General features: G+C 39.0%; 1 protein-coding gene across 4 annotated transcripts in view; it reads right to left on the bottom strand.

Moving 5' to 3' along the window:
* LOC128694154 (vascular endothelial growth factor receptor 1) overlaps nt 1–12,099 on the bottom strand; it is a 598,057-nt gene that overhangs the window by 29,565 nt on the left and 556,393 nt on the right. For all 4 annotated transcript variants that reach the window (XM_070093509.1, XM_070093512.1, XM_070093510.1 and 1 more), the window contains exons 24-25: nt 11,002–11,213; nt 8,478–8,583 (exon numbers count right to left, since the gene is read on the bottom strand). In XM_070093509.1, coding sequence (XP_069949610.1) covers nt 8,478–8,583; nt 11,002–11,213 — 318 coding nt within the window. The remainder of the gene's footprint in view (nt 1–8,477; nt 8,584–11,001; nt 11,214–12,099) is intronic.

Raw genomic sequence — 12,099 nt, 5'->3', positions numbered from 1 at the left:
TCTCCTTGTATCCCATCTACCTTTTACTCTCAGTGTAGCTACAACTAGAAAGTGATCTGATATATCTGTGGCCCCTCGATAAACATGTACATCCTGAAGTCTACTCAACAGTCTTTTATCTACCAATACATAATCCAACAAACTACTGTCATTTCGCCCTACATCATATCGTGTATACTTATTTATCCTCTTTTTCTTAAAATATGTATTACCTATAACTAAACCCCTTTCTATACAAAGTTCAATCAAAGGGCTCCCATTATCATTTACACCTGGCACCCCAAACTTACCTACCACACCCTCTCTAAAAGTTTCTCCTACTTTAGCATTCAGGTCCCCTACCACAATTACTCTCTCACTTGGTTCAAAGGCTCCTATACATTCACTTAACATCTCCCAAAATCTCTCTCTCTCCTCTGCATTCCTCTCTTCTCCAGGTGCATACACGCTTATTATGACCCACTTCTCGCATCCAACCTTTACTTTAATCCACATAATTCTCGAATTTACACATTCATATTCTCTTTTCTCCTTCCATAACTGATCATTTAACATTACTGCTACCCCTTCCTTTGCTCTAACTCTCTCAGATACTCCAGATTTAATCCCATTTATTTCCCCCCACTGAAACTCTCCTACCCCCTTCAGCTTTGTTTCGCTTAGAGCCAGGACATCCAACTTCTTTTCATTCATAACATCAGCAATCATCTGTTTCTTGTCATCCGCACTACATCCACGCACATTTAAACAACCCAGTTTTATAAAGTTTTTCTTCTTCTCTTTTTTTAGTAAATGTATACAGGAGAAGGGGTTACTAGCCCATTGCTCCCGGCATTTTAGTCGCCTCATACGACACGCATGGCTTACGGAGGAAAGATTCTTTTCCACTTCTGTCTTTGTTCACTTTGTCAATTCCTCTCAGCATTTTGTATGTCGTTATCATGTCCCCCTATCTCTCCTGTCCTCCAGTGTTGTCAGGTTGATTTCCCTTAACCTCTCCTCATAGGACATACCTCTTAGCTCTGGGACTAGTCTTGCTGGAAACCTTTGTACTTTCTCTAGTTTCTTTACGTGCTTGTCTAGGTGTGGGTTCCAAACTGGTGCCGCATACTCCAATATGGGCCTATCGTACACAGTGTACAGGGTCCTGAACGATTCCTTATTAAGATGTCAGAATGCTGTTCTGAGGTTTGCTAGGCGCCCATATGCTGCAGCAATTATTTGGTTGATATGCACTTCAGGAGATGTGCCTGGTGTTATACTCACCCCAAGATCTTTTTCCTTGAGTGAGGTTTGTAGTTTCTGGTCCCCTAGACTTTACTCTGTCTGTGGTCTTCTTTGCCCTTCCCCAATCTTCATGACTTTGCACTTGGTGGGGTTGAACTCCAAGAGCCAACTGCTGGACCAGGTCTGCAGCCTGTCCAGATCCCTTTATAGTTCTGCCTGGTCTTCGATCGAATGAATTCTTCTCATCAACTTCACGTCATATGCAAACAGGGACACTTCGGAGTCTATTCCTTCCGTGTGCGTGTGTGTGTGCGTGCGTGTGTGTGTGCGTGCGTGTGTATGTGTGTGTGTGTGTTTTGGATCAGAGTAAGTGGAGGCAAGTGGATTTTATGGAGCAACTTGCTGTTGGAGTGTAAGGTAACAAGGAATTCAGGACAACTAGTTAGCTTAAACTGTTGTGAAGGTGGCAAGTAATGGCAGCACTCTGAAGGAGAGGTGGAGATGATGCAGTCTGGAAAGTAATTTGAACTATAATGTCTACACATTACTGGCAAGACAGCTACTGACTGAGTGATGGTGAATATGTTTTATTTTTAAGTCATCTTACCCTAGCAGGAGACAGCCACTGTGTTAAAATTAATACACTACTGTTACCAACCTTTTGCATCTAATTATTATAATCATTATTGCATATTCTTGAGGAAGTGCAAAACCCAGAGGGGTCATACAGCACCTAGGGAATCAAAGGAAATCAGGTTTGATTTAAGGAGTGGAGGACAACTACAATATTTAAAATCAAAGTTCTTCACAAGCATGAAGGAGCCCATTAAGGGTCTTTACGTCTAGTAATACAGTAGTGCCCCACGTATATGGCAGGTTATGTTCCAGGCTACTGCCGGAAAGCGGACATCACAGGAAAGCAGAATGCCATGCCAGATAACAAGTTTACACTAACAAACATTAAGTTAGCAATAGAACTAGGCATTAAAAAACAATAAAAAGTAAAATACACACACAGTACACTCATTACTTACCTTAAAATATTTGTAGTCTTATTGCAGGGTGAGAGGTGATTAGTATTTATTGTAAGAAGTCAGGTGTGGTAGGTATGGTAGTCACATGTGGTAGGTATGGTAGTCACATGTGGTAGGTATCGTAGTCACATGTGGTAGGTATGGTAGTCACATATGGTAGGTATGGTAGTCACATGTGGTAGGTATGACCACCCCACTCACATGTAAGATACACTGAAAGCACCCTATAGTGATAGAATGCACATACAGTACAGTCATATTTGTACTCTTAAATGTAGGGTAAGAGGTGAGTAAACAAAATAAAATAAATAAATGAGAGAGAATGAGTAAATGAGAAAGGACAGAGACACAGAGTCTGTAAAGAAGCAGACGAACGCGTCTGGTTATGGCTCATACACTTTCAATTCCTTATTTGTGAAGCTTATACCATAATACAAATGCCTTACATTGTGTACAAGTTATCTCTATGTTGGAACAGTAAAATAAATAAAGAGCAACATTCCCATTCTCATATAATACACCATTTTTAGAAGGAATGACGCTCTGAATGAAGGCATACAAAAAGAATAATTCTCTACGGTTACCCACAGTAATACAACCTCTCCTCACTCAGCGACATACTTGTTTACCGACAACTCAGACTTATGACGGGCTCTCTGACAAGTATGCATACCTAAATAATGTACAGTGGACCCCCGGCTAACGATATTTTTTCACTTCAGAAGTATGTTCAGGTGCCAGTACTGACCGAATTTGTTCCCATAAGGAATATTGTGAAGTAGATTAGTCCATTTCAGACCACCAAACATACACGTACAAACGCACTTACATAAATACACTTACATAATTGGTCGCATTCGGAGGTGATCGTTATGCGGGGGTCCACTGTATATTAGAGCTGATTTCCTCTATTCTGATACAGTACACTACTGTATAAACATTTAAAAATATACCAGAAATGTTATAAATGGTGCAAAGGTGACATTAAAACAATATCAAAGATGACTGACACACACCCACTCCCATTAAAGTATGCTCCTCACTTAGCGACGAATTCGTATACCGACGTGGTCTTAGGAACGGAACTCCATCATTAAGTGAGGAGAGGCTGTACTATTGTGTATGCATTTTTTCTGGTGTTGAAACTAGAGAAAGCGTTATTCTTTCCAACACTCCAACAAGACGACTGGAAAAACATTTCATATTTATGTTAGCTTATTCTACTGTTGGGTGTATTTATCATGTTCATATGTTAGGTAACATGTTTATTATATAGATTTGAACAAAAAAAAATCATAGATGGATTAATGAAAATGTCTATACAGTGGTACCTCGGGATACGAATTTATTTCGTTCCAGAAGGCTGTTCAATTGCCGATACCGAACGAATTAGTTCCCATACGGATTACTGTAAATTTGATTAGTCCATTTCAGACCCTCAAAAATACACTTACAAAAGCACTTACATAAAAAACTTATATAACTGTTTGAGTTTTGAGCTGTTCATATCCCGAAGTACCACTGTATTAATGTAATGTACAACACTTAATGTACCTCAGAGTGATTATTATTACTGCATATTACTGTTATTATCATTATTAATATGGTGTCTTCAAAACTAATAAGGCACTCTTAGTGACTTAAATGTGTACCCGCATGCCAGCACAGCGTGTAAGTTTTCTTTCGTACAGGTACACATAAGTACAGTTATCAGAGTACAGTGGACCCTCGACCAATGATGGCATCATATAACGTTAAATCCGACTTGCGATACATTTTAATGCAAAAAATTTGCCTCGACTAGTGCTAAAAAACTCGACCAATGCGATTCATTCTGTTCGAGACACGTCCATGTGTGGCCTGAGCATGCCTCACTTGTCCCATGGGTGCCAGTGTTTACAAGCCAGCCACCGCGGTCGCATACAAACATACAATCGGAACATTTCATATTATCACAGCGTTTTTAGTGATTGCACCTGCAAAATAAGTCACCATGGGCCCAAAGAAAGCTTCTAGTGCCAACCCTGTGATAAAAAGGGTGAGAATTAGTATGGAAATTAAGAAAGATTTTGAAGGGTTTGGGGCTAACCCTGAGAAGCCTATGCCAGTTGTGGAATCCATTGTGCCTACTTCAAAGATTAAGGAAATGTGTGCAAAGTGGGTTGAACTGCAAACCTTTATGGATGAAAATCACCCTAACACAGCTATTGCAAGCCGTGCTGGTGACTATTACAATGACAATGTTATGGCCCATTTTAGACAATCTTAAAGGAACGGGAGGTACAGAGCTCTATGGACAGATATGTTGTGTGACAGAGGTCCAGTGACTCTCAAGCTGGACCTAGTGGCATTACAAGAAGGGAAGTAACCCCGGAAAAGGACTTGACACCTCAAGTCCTAATGGAAGGGGATTCCCCTTCTAAACACTAACACCATCCACACTCTCCCCTCCTCCCATCCTATCAATCATCACCAGATCTTTAATAAAGGTAAGTGTCATGCAATTGTACATGTCTTCTTCAGTTTTGTGTATTAATATTAATATTTCATGTGGTAAATTTTTTTTTTCAATACTTTGGGGTGTCAGGAACTGATTAATTTGATTTCCATTATTTCTTACGGGGAAAATTAACTCGACTAACGATAATTTTGACTAGCGATGAGCTCTCAGGAACGGATTAATATCATTGGTCGAGGGTCCACTGTATATATAAAATATAATGCCCAGGGAAGTACTACCATCCTGCCAAGTGAGTGTAAAATGAAAGAATGTAATTCTTTTACATGATGGTAGGATTGCTGGTTTTTTTTTCTGTCTCATAAACATGCAAGATTTCAGATACACGTCTTGCTACTTCTACTTACACTTAGGTCACACTATACATGCATGTACAAGCATTTATATATGCGCCCCTCTGGATTTTCTTCTATTTTCTTACTAGTTCTTGTTCCTGTTTATTTCCTCTTATCTCCATGGGGAAGCGGAACAGAATTCTTCCTCCGTAAGCCATGTGTCTTGTAAGAGGCGACTAACATGCTGGGAGCAAGGGGCTAGTAACCCCTTCTCCTGTATACATTACTAAAGCTGAAAAGAGAAACTTTTGTTTTTCTTTTTGGGCCACCCTGCCTCAGTGGGATATGGCAGGTTTGTTGAAAGAAGATATAAAATATGAAATAACTTTAAAACACTTGAAATTTTAGAAAATTTCCAGACATAATGGAGACACATGGTGCTCATGGAGCTCACGGAGAATGTAAACAAACCAGGTGGGGCATGGTGACTGTATTAGAGAGTCAGGTGGGGCGAGTCGTACAGCGAGTTTTGGTCATAATTTGAGATGTCAGTATTAGCGGAACTCCATAAGGCAAAACGCCATAAAGTGGAGCGCTACTGTATTTGTAACTTGACCAGACATTAACCCTTTCAGGGTCCAGAGGCCAAATTTCAAAGGGTGCACCAGGGCCCAAGAATTTTCACAAAATAATTTTGTTATGTTTTCTTATGAAATGGTACAAAATCTTCTTCTGAAGATAATAAAACAAAAAGTACAAAATTTGATGAAAAACTGACGAAATTATGCTCTCGTGAATTCTAATGTGTCAGCGATATTTACGCATCGGCGATTTTGCGGACTTTGACTCCCATTTTAGGCCAATTACATTATTCCAGTCGACCAAATTCTTAGCTATTTTACAAGTATTACTTTTATTCTATCAACTGAGCACAAGAATTCACCAAGTCAACTGTTTTAACTACAAAATAAAGTGATCGGAAATAGGTAATTTGGCCAATTTAATGCAAAGTTCAAAATACTGTACTTCAATTTCAAAATAGGGTCCAGAATAAACAATGCAGACATTCCTGGCACTAAACTAACATTTCCTCTGTTCATTAGTTACGTTTTCAGGCTTTACTAATGAATTCCATTTTGATTTTTTATTCACAATGAATTTTTATTCAAACCAAAAACTAGAAGATTTACTGTTATGCAATATTGTAATAACTGTATAAATAATATCAGCACATTTGTGAACGTATATTAGACCCACCAGCTGGCGTGTATTAGACGTGTGAGGTCATTTGTTTACTCTTGAACATCGCAAAAATTTAACATTTCCACTACTTTGAGCTCAGTTTCAAGCCATTTCCAGTACTAAAACCAATCAAAATCATCTCTATTTCTGTAACATGTCTTCCATTCTATCAAATGAGATCAAGAAATCGCATATACAACTATAAAAAACATAAGAAAAAACACTGCAAAGTCGCTGTTTTAATCGAAAATTACGATCTCAGTTTTTTTTCTCTCATTACGTACTTGTGCTGCAGAATTTGTTTTATGTGGTGCACACATACCACATAGATGTATTCTCTCATATCAAGGCCAAAATTCACCGCTCACAGCTTATCAGAGTGAGCTGAGCTCATGATGTAGATCTACGATTTGGACCCTCAACGTAAAGCCACAGATCTACGGCACGGACCCTCAAGGGGTTAAAGCAATGCTTTGCCTACCTAAAACAAACAAACTATATTTCTTTCTCCAGTATGCAAAATGTAATTTGCATGAAATAAATACAGTGGACCCCCGGTTAACGATATTTTTTCACTTCAGAAGTATGTTCAGGTGCCAGTACTGACCGAATTTGTTCCCATAAGAAATATTGTGAAGTAGATTAGTCCATTTCAGACCCCCAAACATACACGTACAAACGCACTTACATAAATACACTTACATAATTGGTCGCATTCGGAGGTAATCGTTATGCGGGGGTCCACTGTATTGTTAAGCACAAAAGAAAGCCATAGCATGCTGTGCATTTCTGGCAGACTGATGCTAATGTTTACACACTACTTAAGATCTAGACATGTACATAAAGTGAGGTAGTTCAGTGAACAATAGTACAATTTTAAGTATGCATTAATACAAAAAAAGAAGTAGCTCGATGAAAAGATTACAATTTTAAGGACTTGGAGTTTTATCAAGCCAATGCCTATACAGTGGACCCCCAACTTACGATATTAATCCATTCCAGAGAACACATCATATGACGAAATTATTGTAAGTCTTATTAATTTTTCCCATAAGAAATAATGGAAATCAAATTAATCCGTTCAAGACACCCAAAAGTATGAAAAAAAAAAATTTTTACCACATGAAATATACATTTTCCTACACACAAAAAGAAGGATATGTGCACAATATATATATAGTGCATGTACTAGTGTACTAAATGAAGAATAAATGACACTTACCTTTACTGAAGATGTAGTGATGAATGATGAGTAATGTAGGTCCTGTTTGGCATTTTCTTCCAGAACAGGCCTTATCACACTGTGTATGCCACTATGATTCTTAAATCTCTCAAACCAACCTTTGCTGGGCTTAAATTCACCAATATGAGCACTAGTTCCAGGCATTTTTTCCTGTTCACCTGGGTGTTAATCGACTGGTGTGGGTTGCATCCTGGGGGACAAGAAAATGGAAATAAGTTAGACAGTCCTCGATGACACACTGACTTTCTTGTGTTATCCTGGGTGGCTAACCCTCTGGGGTTAATTGTTTATCTGTATTCTTGATAAGCCACACCAACATCAATCTCTCCACATCTTCGAGTAGTACAGCTGATCGTGGTGCAGCAACAGCAGCAGACTGTGGTACAGCAGAAGCAACAGTAGCTGACCATGGTGCAGCAGCAACTGGCCATGGTACAGCAGCAGCAGCAGGTGACGGTGATACAGCAGCAGCTGACCATGGTACAGCAGCAGCAGCAGCTGATGGTGGTACAGCAGCAGCAGCAGCTGACTGTGGTGCAGCAGGAGCTGACTGTGGTACGATAGTATTTCTCACCCTTTTTACCACAGGGTTGGCACTAGAAGCTTTCTTTGGGCCCATGGTGGCTTATTTAGCAGTTACAAGTACTAAAAACAATGGAATACAAAATTTATCGAATGTATTCGTGCAACCGTCTGCCCTGGCTTGTAAACAATGTCACACTAGCCCAGCTGAGGCGCTCAGGCCAGCCGGACCAGACGACCACATTCGGGACGAATGATGTAAGTCGAGTTTTTCAACGTAGGTTGGGTTTAAATTTTTACGCTGACAAGCATCGTAAATTGGTTTTATCGTAGGATGAAGCCATCGTAAATCGGGGGTCCACTGTATTATGTGACACACTGAGTATACATGGATACTCTTTTAGTTATCAACTTACTCCTTTAAGATCTGGCAACATAAGAACACCTAGGTGTTCAGCAGAGCGAGCGAAGTTAGGACGGTTCATGGGTTCCATCTCCCAACACTGCAGCAGCAATGTGTATCTGCAAATGAATAATTAGTCAATTATTCACACCTAAACCACAATTTGGAGGGGAAACTTTAGACAATATTTTTGTCATCCCTAGACTTGACAATGGTCCATGACAAACTGAAACATTGTTCAATGCTTTCTCTTCAACTTCTGTTTATTTTTTAATAATTGTGTATATTATTATTACTGCAAGATATTAAACAATAAAATTTCATAGGTTTGTAAGCAACATTGTGTCCCGGTTTATACAAAATACTTTACTGGAAGTCTATTAAATGAATATACAATATCAGTGCATTTAGAGAAAACAGAAAACAAAAATTAAAGTCTAAAATTATTACAAATTCTGTAAGTTAACACCTATGCTGACTCACAAAAGATTAAATCTTTTGTTGATGAACCTTCCTGTGAAGTACAAAGCTAGTGAATAAGGCTTCACAATTATTAAAAAGTGTTGGTGCTGACGGGTATACTCCAGTGTAGTCAAGATATACTTTTCCATTCTGCCATATACAGCTTCTGATCAGCTGACCCATGGTCTCAAACTGGTCTGCATGCTGCTAGCATAAATAACCTGAGTTATCAGGCTGGTAACTAGAAAGCTGGCTACACTGGTAAGTAGGTAGACCCAGAGAATGGCAAACTATTGTAGCCTAATTTACCTAAAACATTTAACTTCTCACTTAGTCTTTTCCTAGTTCCTTTACACCAATTTCGTATCTACAAGATATTGAGTAGCTTCTTTTATTTGATATATTATTATTTTTTAAAGCCACCTGTCACCCACTGAGGCAGGGTAACCCAAGAGAGAAGAAATGCTTTCATAATGTTTTTCGTTTTCCTCTTTCTTTCAACACACCGGCTGTATCCCACCTAAACAAAGTGGCCCAAAAAGAAAACCAAAAGTTTATCTTTTTACATTTAGTAATTTATACAGAAGGGATTATTAGCCCCTTGTTCCTGCCAGTTTAGTCACTTCTTACTACACTCATGATTTATGGAGGAAGGATTTTTTTCTGCTTCCCCATAAGGCTATATAATTTTTTATTTATCACACTGGCCATCTCCCACCAAAATGAAACATTTTTACCATCATTAACTTTTATCAATGTCTTGCCAAAGGCACACAGATACTGCAGTTCAGATGCTCATTCCAAAATTGCAAATATCCTCACCCCTCCTTTAGAATGCAGGAACTGTAGTTCCCACCTCCAGGACTCAAGTCCAGCTAACCAGTTTCCCTGAATCCTTTTGTTAATGTTACTCTGCTCACACTCCAACATCATCTTTCTTTCTATCAACAAACCGGCCGTATCCCACCGAAGCAGGGTGGCCCAAAAAGAAAAACAAAAGTTTCTCTTTTTAAATTTATTAATGTATACAGGAGAAGGGGTTACTAGCCCCTTGCTCCCGGCATTTTAGTTGCCTCTCACGACACACGTGGCTTATGGAGGAAGACTCCTGTTCCACTTCCCCATGGAGATAAAGAGGAAATAAACAAGAACAAGAACTATTAAGAAAATAGATGAAAACCTAGAGGGGTGTGTGTATATATATGCTTGTACATGTATGTGTACTATGACCTAAGCGTAAGTAGAAGTAGCAAGACATACCTGAAATCTTGCATGTTTATCAGACAGAAAAAAGACACCTGCAATCCTACCATCATGTAAAACAATTACAGGCTTTCATTTTACACTCACTTGGCAGGACGGCAGTACCTCCCTGGGCGGTTGCTGTCTACCAAGCTTCTACCTAGAACCCATCAGCATATCATGTCATAAAAACCACTTGCCTCCACTCCTAACATGTTCACACACACACCTCCTAGATGTCTATGTCCCTTGCATACAAAATCTCATTTACCCCTCTCTCTCCCTCCCTCCAACCTTTCCTAGGGCGACCCCTACCCTGCCTTCCCTCCATCATAGATTTATACACCCTTCAAGCCATCCTATTTTGCTCCAACCTCTCTAAATGTCCAAACCACTTCAACAACCTCTCCTCAACCTTCCGGATAATATTTTAGTGACCCCCACACCTAATCTCCACACTACGAATTCTCTGCATAATATTTCCATCACACATTGCCCTCAGACATAACATCTCCACTGCTTCCAGCCTCCTCCTTGCTGCAACATTCACAACCCTTGTATTAGTACACCGTGTATGCAATAATCATTCTTATAACAGACGTGATGACTTACAGCCACCAGGCTGCATCAGGGTGCCTGGGATACATCAGATAAGTAATGGAGGTAATGTCAGTTATTAATATTATTCTTATTATTATTATATTTTATTATGGGGAAGGCACTAAGCCTGTTCGGGATTACCCTGCAACAAGGAACTAGAAGTGAGAGATAATCAGGTTGAAACTTCTACACGTTAATCATGCATTTTAATACTTAATTAACAGAATACGAACATTTCCTGGTTTGCATATTTTGGTTTATCCATGCGGTAGCCATTCTCAAGCAGCTCCAGGAAGTCCTTGTTGACCTCTATACCAGGGTAAGGTGTAGAACCTAAGGAGAAGATTTCCCACAAGGTGACTCCAAAGGCCCACACATCACTCTGGACACTGAATATACGATCACGGACAGCTTCCACTGACATCCACTTAATGGGCATTAAATCCTGATAGAAAATTAATCATATATTAGTTAAAACAAAATTTAATATACAATATGAAATTTATATATGATGAAAAGTCTAATGACTGTAATCTGTCTGTATCACTTAATAAAATAAAAATTTGTGAACACAAAGAATTTTAACTGGACAATGTAATCAAGACACAACATTATTCTTAAAGAATAAAACATTTTCTAATAATTTTATATAAAGAATCAGAAGTTACAAAATCTTCTTTCAACGCACCAGCTGTATCCTATTGAGGCAGGGTAGCCCAAAAACGAAAGTTTCTCTTTTTAACTTTAGTAGTGCATACAGGAGAAGGGGTTACTAGCCCCTTGCTCCCGGCATTTTAGTCACTTCTTATGACACGCATGGCTTACGGAGGAAGAATTCTGTTCCACTTCCCCATGGAGATAAGAGGAAATAAACAAGAACAAGAACTAGTAAGAAAACAGAAGAAAACCCAGAGGGGTGTGAATACATATATTTTTTCTTCTTTCAGCACAACGGCTGTATCCCAACAAGGAAGGGTGGCCCAAAAGGAAAAAAAAGTTTCTCCTTTTACATTTAGTAATATATATAGGAGAAGGGGTTACTAGCCCCTTGCTCCTAGTATTTTAGTCGCCTCTTACGACACGAATGACTTACGGAGGAAGAATTCTGCTCCACTTCCCCGTGGAGATAAGAGGAAATAAACAAGAACAAGAACTACTAAGAAAATAGAAGAAAACATAGAAGGGTGTGTATATATATGCTTGTACATGCATGTGTAGTGTGATCTAAGTGTAAGTAGAAGTAGCAAGATGTACCTGAAATCTTGCATGTTTATGAGACAGAAAAAAGACACCAGCAATCCTACCATCATGTAAAACAATTATAGGCTTAT

This window comes from Cherax quadricarinatus, chromosome 43 (assembly GCF_038502225.1).
Source record: "Cherax quadricarinatus isolate ZL_2023a chromosome 43, ASM3850222v1, whole genome shotgun sequence".
Taxonomy (NCBI): Eukaryota; Metazoa; Arthropoda; class Malacostraca; order Decapoda; family Parastacidae; genus Cherax; species Cherax quadricarinatus.
This window is presented reverse-complemented; position numbering and strand designations above follow the sequence as displayed.